The 16,345-nt window shown below is 40.8% G+C and overlaps 1 protein-coding gene across 4 annotated transcripts in view; it reads right to left on the bottom strand.

Annotated features, from left to right (window-relative positions):
* USP22 (ubiquitin specific peptidase 22) overlaps positions 1-16,345 on the bottom strand; it is a 205,806-nt gene that overhangs the window by 84,150 nt on the left and 105,311 nt on the right. For 2 of the 4 annotated variants that reach the window (XM_075899711.2, XM_014575259.4), the window contains exons 3-4: positions 4,775-4,888; positions 4,200-4,244 (exon numbers count right to left, since the gene is read on the bottom strand). In XM_075899711.2, coding sequence (XP_075755826.1) covers positions 4,200-4,244; positions 4,775-4,888 — 159 coding nt within the window. The remainder of the gene's footprint in view (positions 1-4,199; positions 4,245-4,774; positions 4,889-16,345) is intronic. The other 2 variants (XM_075899712.2, XM_089769306.1) reach the window with 1 other exon arrangement.

Below are 16,345 nucleotides of genomic sequence, written 5' to 3'. Positions count from 1 at the left end.
GTTAAGAGAGCCAGCAGTCAGCAGAACTAGTTAGCTGTGGACACAGCGATGACTACAGTATAATCTGAAATATGAAAACTACAGCAACAACAAAAGACCCAGGAGCTGACCATCTAAAGGCTGCTGCAGCATTCTATGCAGCAAAGAGAAAAATTGCTATGCAAGGCCAGTTATAGTGAGTCACAAAAGCATTTTGGCATTAAAAAAAAAAAGACAGGCAATCTATTCTAAAACTGAGGATTAAAGTCAATTAGAGTTCATCTTATTCTGTGCAGAATGCATATCGATGAAACAGTACTGTGCTAGAGAAAATAAATTATAAATCATACACATGAAAAGAAAATGTAGCAAATGTAGCTGGAGGCTTACACATTCTGCATGGTACATATTTCATTTTTAATAGCTCTTTGATCTTCATTTTCAGAAATAGCTCTGCCTGTCAAAAGTTACACATCCAAAATGCCTGAGTCATAGTTACTCTTGACCCTCAAGGTTCCTGCAGCAAATGACTGAGGTCTCATTCTTGGATCCATGAGGACAACAAAGTTCACATCTATGTAGATGTATAGTTCTCTACTTTCTCTGACTTGACCATTTTTAATGAAAGAGCACAAGAAATAACACCACCCCTTCCCTATTCCCAAGGATCAGCATTAACAAAAAAACAAGGAAAATAAAAAGGGAAAATAATTACCATGTAACAGATTGAGGAGATTAAACAGCTGCAATGCTTTGAATACACTACACAGTATGCACAGGCAAATGCTGAATGAAGCAGCATTACAGAGACACACATATGGACAGTCCACATATGACAGAACATTGGCTCGCAATAAGCTTTTCAATAGACAGCTTCAACAATTTTTTTTCAGATTCACAATATTTCTATATTAATTTATAATAAATGGGTTTGCAAGCAAACTGTCAGAATTTTATATTATTTCCAATATTTCAGTATTACCAGCTATTAGACTGGTCAGTTACAAACCAGGCAAGATTCAGTTATGTTACAATTTAAAAGTGACCAAGCCAATTTAGTATAGTTTGTCAATAAGCACTGAACTTTGTTTAACAAGACTGTTAAAAAATAAACACATCCAATGTGTACAAATATTGGTTTACTGGATAAGAGTTCACACAAAGGTGGGTTAACTCTATGCATGAGAATAGTTCCACAGGAGTCAATGAAACTAGTCACACGCATTAAGTAAAGCACGCTGCATGAGCATTTGTACAGTTTGGGATCCAACTGCTTAATAGCAAATGTGAATCCTGAAGTAATTTTAAGGCAGCCACGGTAAATAAAAGATCTGACAGCTTTGTAGGATTCTGGGTGAAGCAATTAAGTCTTGTTTAAGTAGTAATTAAAAACACATACACAAAGTTAAATGCCAGGACAAACATCAAGAGCAAAACAGGTGTGACAGTTCTCCTACAGGAAACCTCTTATTAGAAAGGTCACAAGTTTTGTTTAGCATTAGAGTTTACGGTAGAGAAAAGGAACTGGAGCAAGCAAATTCAAAGGCTTCCTCTTCCCTTTACATTTATTCTTTTCATAAAAGGTAAGGAGAAAATTGAGGTGTGCCCCTCAAAACACATGGAAAGACTGATTCCTCCCTTTGGCAATGGTTCAGATTTTTCCAGTAACAGTGGGTGGGGAGCATGAAAACACAGAAGGGTGCACTAAAATCTGCAATATGAACAACCTTAAATAGACTGAAAAATTCAAGGCATGCACAAATTACCAGGTATGGGTAAGGGAAGCAGTATGACTACTGGAGAAAAAACTGACTGTTTTCAAAATGGTGCTGTAAAACAGACTTAGATTTGCAGCCTGGCGTATGAGGTCTTGAAACCTCCATCCAAGAATCGGTTTACAGTTTACTTAAGTATTTTAATGAATGGCCATACACCCAGGTACTGCAAGTTTTCAGAGGCTTTACTGGGTTGTTGCTTTTAAATTTTTTTTAAAAACCCTAATTTGCAGGCACTCATTAAAAAAGATTAATGACTGTGGTATTCTCAAATAAATACAGATTTTGAACATTAGTTAGGAGGTGATACACACAGAACATCCAAACACATTTTCTTCTCCTCACCATTAAATATGCAAACATTCAGTACTTGGAAAATAAGGGAGAATTACAGCCTTAACACCATTTTGTTGCTCATTACTATCATCTAAGAATTGAGGATTCAGTCTTGAACTATGGCCAGACTTGTGGGTTCAGGCTACCTAAAACGTCCTATCTTCAAATATTTTCTGATATTATTCCAGTATTTCCAACTCCAGAAATTTTAATTATAAGTCTTATGACATTTGGGGTTTTTCTTAAAGACTCTTTTCTCGGAGTCATGTTGTTACATTACAATCTCAGCCTTCTTTAAAACAAAAAGTTTCTAACCCTCATGATTGTGGAGAAAAGACTGAAAATGTGAACTCTAAAGATTCAAAAACAAGAAGGCAAATAATAAACGTGAATTTACTATTCTTAAACTTCTATGTTTTTAAGGCCATCTCATAATTTAAGTGTGCAATGGAGTCTGAATGTCTCCATGCAGTTTCTGAGCAATATTATTAATTCTAGCATCCTATTTGGAGATTTTTTTTTTGTAACGGCTGTTTTTTAAATGGCATGAACCACTGCAAAGTTCTGGTTCTTGTTGGTGAGAGGACAATTCTCTACTGTCCCTCCAGAATGCACATGTGCTTTGAATCTTCCTCAACAAAATTTCTGATACGTAAATTGCATCACAAAGGAAAGTTACAAAATTAAACACTTTAAATGGAAAATCCTATGTCACAGCTTTAAAGAAAATATCTATACTGTATATTATTGTAACGTAAATTCACGTACAGAAGTAGCTACATTTTATATCTTAACAGTTTATTACCCATTTAGATCACTGATTCAGACTCTAGGTCTGAAAATGTGGTACATAATTCTCTCTCAACTATTCTATAGACACTAATGTCTGTTGGAAGACAGACTGGTGTGTCTTGGGTCAGAAAGTACAGGCAGTCCCCGGGTTACATGATCCCTACTTACAAACGGGGTGAGGCAACCCCGCACTAGCTGCTTCCCCCCAGCAGACCAGGGAGATGCGAAGCTAGCGCCCCCCCCCCCCCCCCCCCAGCAGACCAGGGAGACGCGGAGCGGCTTTTCTCATCAGACACCTCAGCTTGAGAATAAAGGACTGAGGGAAGTGAGGTGTGGGAGAATAAAACTGAGCTCTGGAGTAATGTTTGGCTAGAGTTTCCCCTACAATATGTACCAGTTCCAACTTACATACAAATTCAACTTAAGAACAAACCTACAGTCCCTATCTTGTACGTAACCCAGGGACTGCCTGTATAGAGCTACTGTTCCAGGAGACAGTGAAATTTAAGAAAATATTCTTTGAATTTACTCATCAAGGTGAAGGAGAGGAAAAGTCCATAAAATTCTTATTTCCTGAGCAACTGTTTTGCTCTTGTAGTTAATTAATTCTTGGGCTCAAGTCAGCAAATTTTAAACAGATTTGTGGAGTTATTAAAGATAGAGGAGCATAGACTAAATGCAAGGTTTAAAATACTTTCCCAGATAATTGCAACAAAATACTTTGCAGGAAAGCATTTCATGCCATGATTTTCTTGTTCTAAGATCCTCTACTACCTTTCCTTCCTCTGACTGAACTGCTTCAAAATATGCTAGCATAAGGGGCAAAAAGAGAATTTTATATTATAATTTTAAAATGTCTTAAATTGAGGGTGCAAATTTTATATTTGCATGCCAGCCCCTGGCTAGGTTTGTCACATGGGAAAGGGATGCCTTAGATTTGTTAAGAGCAGTGTATAATTAGATATAAAGTCTGCCTTCAAATACAGACTTCTCCACTTTAAGAAAAAACATTTTTTGAAACTACTGAAAATGGAAGATGTTAAGCTTCCACCAGAGACCCTTTAACACTACTCAGAGAATCTCTATTCATTCTCCCCTCCAAAAAAGGAAAATATTTGCTTTGGAGTAGCTCAATCAAGGGAAGGATATGCAATATTTAGTTCATAATTCTTATTGGATCCCTGGAACATATACTAATAAGAGGAAAACAATCTGCATTATAAAACTGGCACTCAACCATGATTCATGTCTAACATGGCAAGTAATCAGCAAAGGGACGCTTGTTAGTGAGGTGCGTCGCCAGCCCACGCCTCTTACCTGTCATTGTACACTGGTAGTGAGAAACCACTGTTGGGGTGAAGGCTAAAAAAGAAAAAATTAGGGAAAGCAAACTGAATAACAAAACAAATGTGTGTACATATATTTGTGTGTAAATATCTTTACACATATACTATGTGTACAATAAGAAGATGGGTGTGTGTATGTAAGCTGTCACAGTCTATAAAAAAAATCACAAACAAAGGTGGCATTTCATGTGAGGGGAACAGATTTCTTGCCTGAGATACCTAAGATAGTCTAAGAGGTAGATTGTTACATTTTCAACCTGATGCAGATCTCACTCTGATGACATTAGGGTAAGTTGTCCATGATCATGATAGAGGATTTTATATTATAATTAAAAAATAAAATTTTGTTATAATTTAGTGTGATGCACATATTAAACTAACAGTCTAGCTTCCGGACAGCAATATCTATATATCTGTGTCTCCCACAATCTGCACTACTATCCCTAAAGATCTCTCTCTTCCCCTTACTGGTTTTTGCCATTGACAAATGGGAGGGACAGCTATGATTAAAAACAAATAAACGAAATTCAGGTGGGAAAACCAAACCTTGTAATTTCCAAGCCTTCCGTTGTTCCTCTTTGGCAATTTGTTCCATGTCTTTGTCGTATATGTAATCTTGACACATAAAGCAGTATATACCCCCATACAAAAGGTCTATGGCTGCAAAACAGAAAGGGGAGGGAGGTAAAAGAAATTTAAGAGTTCAAATGTAGAAGAAATTTTGAAACAGGTTTCCCAGCATTCTATCTCCCATATACCTCTTTCTTTCACCAAAGTATCTGTACAATTAGAAATTGTAAAACCTGTTGGGAGATTTTTCAGTTATAGTACAAGTTATCTAACTGGTAAAGGCAAAGAAAGAAGACACCAACAGCGAAGTGCTGGCTGACTTAAGCTAACATGGTATTCTGAAATATATAATTCAGAAAATGCAAGATATAAGTAACCAAAAGCTATAATTAAAGCAATTAATTACACAGTATGCAAAAAAAACCAACAACAAATGGTCTGGTAGCACTTTACAGACTAACAAAACATGTAGATGGTATCATGAGCTTTCGTGGGCACAGCCCACTTCTTCAAATGATAGGAGTTTTGAGTTTAGGATGTGCAGACCCAAAATAAATAGGAGAGGGGGAGAGGAAAAAGAAGGGGGTGGGAGACAGGGAGCTAGAAGGATTCAGTAAGTATCTGAAGATTGGGTAGTTAAAACGAACCAGATAAGAATCAAAGTCAATTTCTGACACAGGAGTCTACACAAAGAGATGTGTGCACCTTCACTGGCTGTTAAGTTGGTAGTGTCCTAACCATCCTTCATCACCACTGAGCCCATTAGCATATGAATTGAATTTGTGGATGAACTCTAATTCCAATGTTTCTCTGTGCATCTGGCTAGTAGAACTGGTTTGTTACAAGACAGCCACAGTATGCAAAGTTAGTCTTACACCACAATCTAAAGAATTGATATGCTAGGGTGAATTTATTTTTTCTGTTTCTAAAACAGCAAATGCAGGTGTTTTTGTTCAAATTCACTAAATAACTTCAAAGTATAAATTTAAAACCTGAATGAATTTCAAACAGAGCAGGCACTAAACAAATCAATTAAGAATTAAAGTGCATTTGTTCAGGCCAATGTTCTCCTTTTGCAAACTAGTTTACTTCAAACATTAGCATCTTCTTTCCATTTTAATTTGGGCAAACTAATTTTGATGACCACTGTTGCAAAAGTCCTCTTTTTTTCAGGTCAAATACTGGCAGACCACTTAACTGAAAGAGCTGTAATAAAAGAAATTCTGACTGATTCTACAGCACATTTTTAGAACAAAATTCAACAGGAGTTGTGCTGCTCACTATGCCAAGACAAAGTGGGGTTCCCCTTCCAGGGTCCTTCCACATCCAGTGTTCCAGGCTCACATTCCTACCCGACCCTAGCCACTCTGATTTGGGAGACAAACTGCAGGTCGAGTCAGCCCTGTGAAGCCTAGAGACTCCATTAGTCTAGATCTGAAGCAGCACCTTTACCAGGAAGTTCCAAAAATTCTTACCAATTCTCTTCTTTCTCCACCCCCAAAAAAAGTTTATTTTGATTATGAACATGTCCTGCAATCCGCAACAATGAGCAAGGAAGAAAATATTTTCTTCAAACCACATCAATCCTTTCTTCATAGTCTCTCTGCTGCAACTTTACTCTTTATGCTCACCATATTCCCTTCCATCATTCCCTTATGCTTGTTCACTTTTATGCTCTAGTAACTTATCCAATCTCCCGGATCACACAGTGAGCTACTACATATACTTTTTAAAAGGAAAACTTAAAAAAACAGAAACCAAAAAACAGCATGGTGTTTACAAGCCATCATTCTGCTTCCTCTATGCTACATTTCTCCTCACATTTGTCTAGCTTTTCTGTTAAGATTGTAAGCAATTTGGGGCACGGACTGTTTCTCATTAGTTGTGTACAGTGCCAGTACAATAGAGTACTGATCCTGATTTGGGGCATTTAGGAACTACCAGAAAACAAATTAATAAAAATGCATTCATCATAATACTATTAAAGTAGCAGAGAGTCTAAGCTGAGGTGATACCCAGGAACCAAATCAAGGAATTTTAGAAGGTCATAATTAAACTGCAGAAGCAGTGATATGAATTGTACAATAGCTACTTACACTAGGTTTGTATTTTACCAGTGTTATCTAGTCTTCATTTTCTTCAATAATAAACTTAAACCATTTTGAATAACATATGCTATCATCCACTGTCTTTCAATTAGCAATGAAGATAATTTATTTCTAATCCTACAGTATTGATTCTGAGGCCAAAAATCAGGTAAAGTTTTACAATTATTCAGGGCATAATAAGGCTACTGGACTAGAGATGTTAAAATTAGATAAATCAACTAATTGAACAGTTGATGGGGCGCTTGTGCATTTCAAAGATTGAAACGTGGCACTGAGACTGGGGCGACAGAGTCCACCACTGGCGGCAGGCTCCATGCAGTGCTTCCGCTTTGAAATATACAAGAGCCTCATCAGGGACTCTTGCACATTTCAAAGGTGGAACACTGCACTGTACCTCTGCCCCCTCCCACTAAACTGGAGCTAGAAGAGGGAACTGGCTTTTAAGCTGGCTCCCCATAGCACCCCCTCCTCTCCCTCCCGCCGCTGCCTCTTTCTGATAGAGGGCAGTGGGGGGGGGGGGGGGGGGGAGAAGAGGGAAGCAACTAGTCACCTAGGATATGTCTACACTAGCCCCCTAGTTTGAACTAGGGTGGCTAATGTAGGCATTCGAACTTGCAAATGAAGCCCGGGATTTAAATATGTTCCCTGGCGGGTGCCATTTTAAAATCCCCTTAGTTCGAATTGACTGCCTGCAGCTACACGCGGCAGTCAGAAGTTAATCCAAACTAAGACCTTAGTTCGGATTAACTGTTACTCCTCCTGCAATGAGGAATAACAGTTAATTTGAACTGAGGACTTAGTTCGAATTAACGTTTCACTGCCACGTGTAGCTGTGCGGCAGTGAGTTCGGGCTAGTGAAATTTCAAAATGGCAACCGGACGGGAACATGCAAATAAAGCCCGGGATATTTAAATCCCGGGCTTCCTTTGCAACTCCGGTTGCCTCATTTGCATACCTAGCTCGAATTAAGGAGCTAGTGTAGACATACCCCTACATCCCTATACTAGACCTGAGCTGTATCAAGCACTCTGAACACTAACTATATTCAAAATTTTAAAACAATGAATAGTCTAGTAGCACCTTAAAGACTAACCAAACATGAAGATGGTACCATCTACATGTTTTGTTAGTCTTTAAGGTGCTACTAGACTATTTGTTGTTTTTTAAGTTTTTCCTGTTACAGACTAACTCAGTTACCCCTCTGAAGTTTTTAATATTCAAACTGTCACTATAGCCAATAATCACCTAGTGCATAAAGTGTTGGTTTGCAACTATATATTTGTCAACAGTTTGATTCTATGCAGTTGGGTGCCAAAGTACCATAGCCAGTAGGGAATCCTGCAGGCAACATCCTTACAAAGGAGAAACTCCTCATTCAGAGCAGCATGAGAAGGAAATCTATGGAATAAAGAAACAAAGGACAACAGAACCACCAGGTTGGAAGAATTTCATAATCATTCTGATGCTTGATTAAGAGCTCTTGAAGACAAGTCTTCCTTCAGCTCCCCTACGTGCACAGTACAAAGTTTGCTATATACATTGCCATAATCTTGTTAATAAAGTACTGGAGAGTTGGAATAAATTATCTCAAGTACTAAGAAAACAGCTCAAACATACACACTTTATTACAAAAGAATCAAAGAATAGGAAGTTATATTATTTATAATAATGGACTCTCTTACATAAAAACGTATTAGACCAATAATTTAAAATTCAAAATCAGCTAGTGGTTTTCAATCTACTTGCTCTGACTCTTTTTACACAGTTTATCTGCCTACCCTATCACTATGGAAGTAAAATAAGCTATTTCCACTGGAAGGAATAAAGTACGGCAGGGGTTCTTAAGCTTCAATGCAGTAACCCCCTTTTGACAACAAAATTATTACATGACCCTGGAGTGGTGGGAAAGGGAGATGCAGCCTGAGCCCGGCAAGGTGGAGTTGGAGCTCAAGCTTCAGTCCTGGATCCCAACAAGTGTAATGGTGGCCATGGCGACCATATTAATATGGCGTCTCAACCAGTGTTCCCTGTAAGCTGTTCGCTTTTATAGCCACTTGAGAAAGGTTCAAATCTCACTCAGCTGATTAGCAGAACACCTAAAGCTAAGTTGTTTTGTTTCTACTGGCAATGCACATTTCCACATGTAATGGTGCACATAAAATTTATTCCACAGATGTATGGAAAAGATTAGAGAGAACATTGGTCCCAACCCACAATGTGAACACTGCTGTTCTATTGCCTCCACTGTTAAATCATGTGAACTCTCTTCAGCTGGCAGTATATACACACATGTTGTGGTATAACTTTTTCCATTACAGTTTCCAACGTGGACAGACTACTTTTATATACATAACCAAAATTTAGAGATTAAATGTATATTTACTGCAATGATTTCACCTTTGTAGTTAAAGAGTGTATTCCCTTAAAACAGCGGTTCCCAACCTTTTCCAGATAGGAACCCATTTTGACAATTCAAGACGACTTGGTGACCCAAGAAATTAAAAAACGGGGGGAGGCGAGGGGGCAGAGCCACCTGGGGAGACACTTGGCGACCCTTTTGAAATGTAATGGAGACCCATATTTGGGTCCCGACCCATAGGTTGGGAAACCCTGCCTTAAAGCATACAACTCATTAATTAGCATTAGCTAAATTTATGCATGCACATCAACAGCACAGTATTTTAAGGTTACTTCTTAGGAAAAAATAGGTAGTTTTATTCTTCAAAACTGCCCGCCACCACAGTTCCTCCCACAACCTTGCTAGATGATCTTATTTTAGTCAGAAAACTAGCTGGGTACCACAGGTCCCTTGCTAGGGTGCATTCTACTCTTCCTGGAATGCTTCTCTTCCTGGTTATTTGCTACTGCTCCTATGACTTCAGGGAATGCTCTGGTACTTTCAGGCTACTTATAGGCAGGCACTGATCATTCCTTTCCTAAACAGTCTTCTCCTCCTCCTCTTCCTCCAATTGCCAATGCAACCAGAGCTCTCCCAGAGCAGAAAAAGAAGCCCTGTAGCAGCTCCTAATTCTGCAGCTTCTTTACAATAACCACGGATCCTTGTAAGTAGCTCTAGTGATGCTCCCTCTACTGGCAGATGCTAGTAAGAGTACGAAAGCACTTGAACTGAGCAAAGACGTTTATTCAGTCTCAGACCCCTGAAGTGTTGAAGTTTTGCACCCCTGCAAGCTGGAACTGACAAGGTAGAGAAATGTCAACAGAGTCAGAAAGGTGTTGAGATAATGTATGGGCACATACCAAGAGTTTCTGAGAACTGATTATTATAACAGGATAAAACAAAAAACTTCAAAACCTGTTCCTTTTTAGGTATCAGACAATTTGTTCTTTGGCTGTTACTGATTTTATTTAAAAATCAAGTATCTATTTCGTTTTTAAAAAGCAAACTATTGATTAGTGCTTTTTGTGATCACACTGTATACAGCTATAGAGATGCAGCCATGTTAGTCTGGTGTAGCTGAAACAAAAGATAGAACTAGGTAGCACTTTAAAGACTAACAAGATGTTTATTAGGCGATGAGCTTTCGTGGGCCAGACCCACTTCCTCAGATCAATATGTGGACGAAAATCGGCACAACCATAAATACCAAAGTGATACAAATCAAAAAAAGTGAACGCATGTGAAACTGACAAAACAAAATTTTAGAACAGAGTGGGGGTGAGGGGACGGGAAGGTAAGTTTCTGTGAGGTATTGACATAGGGGTGATAATAGGGGAAATTTGCTTCCCCAATTATCACCCGTATGTCACTACCTCACAGAAACTTACCTTCCCCTCCCCTCACCGCCACTCTGTTCTAAAATTTTGTTTTGTCAATTTCACATGCGTTCACTTTTTTTGATTTGTATCACTTTGGTATTTATGGTTGTGCCAATTTTCTTCCACATATTGATCTGAGGAAGTGGGTCTGGCCCACAAAAGCTCATCACCTAATAAACCATCTTGTTAGTCTTTAAAGTGCTACATAGTACCGTATACAGCTGTTCATCTTTTACTCTTCCATGTCATTTGTACTGGCCCCAGCCCTTCTGACAGAAGAGGGAAAATGTCTGTGGAGCTGACTGCATGGGAACAGGAAGGAGTAATATACTGTAAATCCTATAGAGCTGGGGGGTGGGGAACTTCAGGCCTGGAGGCCAAGGCTCAGAGTCCCCCCTGCATGGAGCCAGTGCTGGAGCTCCAGTCCTCCCACTTCCCCACCACGGGGATGGAACACAGAAAATCTACTAGGCTGGGCCCTACTAAGCTCTGGTGTGCAAGAGGAATGTGGGGAGTGTCTGTCTCCTCCTCAGTTGGGTGCCACGTTTTTGCTTTACTCTTGTGTGCAGCCCCCGACTAATTTTTCTGTGGGTTAGTGGCCTCTGATCCAAAAAAGGTTCCCCACTCCTACTATAGAGGAATATATTTCTCCCCCCCGTACAATCATTTTATCAGATTTGGTGAATGTAAATTATTCTCTCAGGGGGTCCGTCCCATAGTTATTTTTGTAGAATACAAGTAACCCCTCCCTCCCATATATATGCAAAACAAAGACTCTGATGGTGCTATTTGAAGAGTTACAAAAAAGACAGCTATACACACAATTTCAGTTTTACTCAGAATACTGCAGGCAAGTTGTAGAATTTTAGTATCTAGAAAAGGAGGAACTTTTCAACATGTAATTTTTTTTGTATCTTCCATACTAATATTTTCCCCTTTAGAACAGAAGGCACAATTTGATACTACTATTGACAAGATCCTTAACCTGAGCTCCTAGAGCACACCGTTATACACTTCTCCTAAGAGTTTAGAGACATGCTGCCCAAACATTGCCTGTCACGCACTCATCCCATTTACCAGTAATGGAATCTGTCCATTGCCCTGCCCCCCCCCCCCCCCAGGCTTCCTCAGCAGTGGAATTTGGGCTCATGGTGGAGTTGGGGGCAGAACTGGGGATGTGAGAGGAGAGGAGATGGCCTGGGGAGAGAGGGGGTGCAAAGGAAAAGCTGGGTTGGGCCAAAGCCAAGCTCGGTGACACTACCTCACCAAGCTTTGGGGAGGTGAGCTCAGGCCCCGTCACACTGCCCACTCCAATATTCTTTTGTATCCCCCTAAGGGTTACCCTGTAGTTTGGATGCAAACAGAGAGAAAACTAAAGCTGCATCACTGTAGACTAAAGCTGTTAAGATGAGGAAGCAAAAGGATATTATGAAAGATTATCTGATGACAGAACAACTTCATCCCCTGGTGCAAGGACCACATGGAAAGTTCTGAAGCAAAGCTGCTCAGTGGTCACTATTAAATTTAGGCAAGCCAATACTGCCTCTCCATTTTCCACTTTGGGCCAACAAAAGTATTCCATTTAGATGTGAGTTTTTTGTTTTGCCAAATGAATCTGCTGATGTTCCTGTGACCATGTTTAAGAGGAGAAATAGAGACATTGTGGGAGTTAGATGGCAATATGTAAAAAAGCAAGGGTGTCCACTTCAGACAGTAGATCTCCTTCTGATAAGTCTTTCCATACAAACAAGTCACATGATACTTGACAGAAACTGAACAAAACTGGCTCTGAACTACTCAACATGTACCACTTGTTAGTACATGTGTTATCTTTTCACCAGGGGGCTGTGCTAATCTTTATTATTCCAGTTTCAGTATATGTTCCTTCAATTCAAGCGTAACCATTCAATTTTTGTTGCAAAGTATTGTTTATATTCATGTACTTCACAAAATACATGCAGCAAGGTAATATTTAGATTTATGTCAGGGAATGCCTATTGGAAAGTTATTTGTTTTTAAACTGAAAGTAAAACAATCAAACACAGGAGAGAGAAAATAAATATTTAAAAAATGTGATTTGCAAACTGATTATGAATTTTTACATGTTGGGAGAAAACATGTTTCTCTACTCCAGTGGTCTCCAACCTTTTTTTGCCTGAGATCACTTTTTGCATTTAAATGCAATCCAAGATCTACCTCAGATCCCCTTGCCCTACCTCCTTCGTGCCCCTTCTCCAAGGCCCCACCCCTGGTCACTCCATCTTGACCCTCCCTCACTTTCACCAGGCAGGGGAAGGCTCTGATCTTGGATTAAGGGATTTGGAGTGGGAGAGGGACTCTGAGCGGAGTTTGGGGCAGGCAGTTGGGGTGTTGGAGGGGGTTCTAGGTTCAGGAACTGAGAGGGCATTTGGATGCAGGGCTGTTCAGGGCTAGAGGTGCAGGAGGGAGTTCATGACTGGGGTGGGCACCAGCTGGGCACTTCTTACCTCAAGTGACTCCTGGGTGCAGTGGAGCAAGGGCAGGCTCACCCCTGTCCTGTCCCTGCACCACTTCCAAAAGCAGCCAGCAAACCCCATTTCAAGTCCTGGAGATAGGATGCACGGTGGGAGAGGGGGAACCTCTCCTCCCCCACCTGCCATGCACAGAAAGTAGGAGGCTCCTGAGGGGACAACTCCAAGGCAAAGGGCAGGAGATGAGCAGCAGTGGGAGGAGCGGCAGCTGAAGTGCAGGCACTTGATAGCCTCTTGGCCAAACCAGTCAGGATCACCTGTCAGAGGCTCCAAGATCTACCGGTAGATCCCAAGCTACTGGTCGGTGACCACTGCTCTACTCTAATGAACAGAGTTCAGTGAAGGATCAGGGCCAACAGAGATAGAATAAAAGATTTACTGAAACCTTTATAAAGCATAGATGTAACCACATCTTTGCTCCCAATTTCACGTTTTTCTCCTTCCATTATGCTTTACTATAGGCTGAAAAAAATTGTTTGATACATACTCAGTTTGATAGATACACATTTGAGAGATTTTTCTGCTGAGCAATTCCATAATAATCAAACTTATCTTGTTAAGCTAATCTTGCAAGCAACCAATCCAACACAACCTAAACAGGCTTTAACCGCAAATCACAATCTGTTAAATATTTTATAGGATTTGTCACTTTTAAATCAGGAAGATCTTCATAATTTTCCCCTAAACTTTTTGGATCACTGTAGACATTACCAAAATATTGTATCATATATTTTATTTCTTCTACATCTTGGAAGCTTCAAATACATTTGTATGGCCTGTGCCTTTCAGACCCAAGAGGAACAAATATTGTTGAAGACAGCACTGAAACAAACTTGCCCCTCCAACTCCCATGTTCAAAACAATTATCTGCATTTTATTTCCCTCTGGTATTTAAAGTACTACATTAAAGGATAGGCATATGTGCGTAACTCTGCCTGCAGGGAAAACAAAGCTAACATCGTGAGTTCCTTGTCATTTGGAAAGTGACTAGCACCAAGTGGACACTAATGTTAAATAATAAGATTCCCCTCCCTGCCAAAAATAATCATTTGAGCCCATAATACTTTAAAGCACCTATTTCCCTCTGCAAATCATTGCATATATATAACAGGTCCATCTTGCTGGAAGTAGTTACCAATGTTTTCATGTGAGTATGAGCCACATGAAAGGGCTCTCCTTTGCAGAATCTCCCCTTTATGAATTAAGTCAAGAAGCTATCAACTTTATGTGGACCTTGGTTAATTCTAACTAAACAATACAAAAATGTAGTTATCTCTTCCACAATGTAAGAACAAAACCCATAATTTACTTTCCTGTTCATGTTTCTGTAGTCTGAGTCCTCAAACAACTTTGATAAACTTGTAAGAACCAAAACACCATCACCAACACTACGTCAATGCCTTCACATTCTATCAAGAGCCTTTAGTATGTTACAGACAGGAATGACAAAAAGATTAATTAGGATAGCCTTTTTACACACTATGCCTGGTCACTTTCATCTAATAACATGCCCCAAAGCTCACTTTAGAGATGTAATCCTCAAGTGTCTCCTGAATAACAATGCTTTGGCATCCCTTGGGAAGAACAGTCTCAAGTGTACCTAGCATTTTCAGGGTTTGGTGTATGAGCACAATGAGACACACATACTGGCCTTCCTGCTTCCCTACCAGCTACTTTGCATCATTGCTAAGACTAGTCAAGTTGACTGAGTAAATCTCAGACCTTTAACAAAGAAAATCATAAAAAGGATCAAAACCTGTACATAGATCCACCTGATATATCAATTCAATGTTCTCATGTTCAATCAGAAATCTGCTTCGAGATTATCAAAGGTAAATTAAATTTTAGAAGGCCTTCTCTTCCACCCACATCCCTAGCTCAAGTGTTAAGATAGGGCAGGTATCCTGCTGGCATAGAGAGGTGAAAAGCAAGGTTTCACACACCACCCACAAGGATAGGAGACTGCAAATTTCCACCACCGTTTGTGGATTAACATCCTACTGAAGGGGTTCTCAAACTCTGTGATACCACGACCCCCTAAAATGCTAAATGAATTTGTGACCCCACCACCACCCTCGCTGCCCTGGGTCGCTTCCTCCCCCCTTCTCACCAGATTCCTTGCCCTCCTGGGGTTCCTTTAAGGTGTTTGCAGTCCTCAACACCCTTTCCCCCTGCAGGCTCCTTCCCCCCATCTCTTTCTCCACTGTGCCTCTTTTCAGCTCCCTGTCCCTTCGGTTCTCTCTCTCTCTCCCCTCTCCCCCCATGTGCCCTTATTTACCTCCAGGTCCTCTGCCCCGACCCAATCCCCCCGCCCACTGCCTGAGGGACACCGCCCTCTCCCAGCTGGGAAAGCGTTCAGTTGCCTGGCAACCATGCACAGGCACCAGCCCCACTCTCTCATTGCCTTGCCTCCTCCTGCAGCTAAGTGACACTGTTGGAGTCCCGCGGCCCCAGCCATGCTGCACATCTTGCTGGAGGCTGCCTTCTGCCGCCCTGCTGCTCTTCATGGCCTGGGGAAGAGGGGTCACAAATGAAAAACCAAATCCAGCTGCGACCCCCCTCTAAGTTGCTCACAACCCCCCTGGAAGTCTACAGTTTGAGAAACGCTGTCCTACTGGAAAGCTCAATTCTGTTCTCAGGCTATGACCAGAGTGATTAAATTGACAATGCTAAAATCACAATATAATCCATCCTCCAAATTCTATTAGCAGGGTTTAAAACATATATCTAATTAAGGTTGCTTTGATTTACGATGAAGTTGTAAGGTTAAGAGCAATAGGAGTTACAAAAAACACGCCTCCAGCATTTTCTAAATAAAAATTCCAACCAAGCAAACAAAAGATTTTGTTTTTGAAATGCTCAAACTCCACACAAACAATCCCCCAACAGCCAAGGCCGCCAACTGATGGGGGGCGCCTGAGGGCAGCTGTAAGGGGCGTGCAGAGTCCTTTATAGCTGCCATCAGGCGCCGCACACCCGGCTTCCGCAGCACCAGCTCCCCCACCCCGTGGCGTCAGCCAGCAGCACCCTTCCCCCCACGGTCACGGCCTGCACAACCAAGCGCAGCCCGCCCCGGGTGGGGAGTGGCCCGCACACGCGCCAAGCACCTGAGGGCGGTGCTGTGTGCCCAGGGTGCCAAAATGGCTCAGGCC

The sequence above is a fragment of the Pelodiscus sinensis genome, chromosome 15 (genome assembly GCF_052426305.1).
Source record: "Pelodiscus sinensis isolate ZL-2025 chromosome 15, ASM5242630v1, whole genome shotgun sequence".
NCBI lineage: Eukaryota > Metazoa > Chordata > Testudines > Trionychidae > Pelodiscus > Pelodiscus sinensis.
Note: the sequence above shows the minus strand (reverse complement) of the source record. Positions and strands in the feature narration are given on the sequence as shown.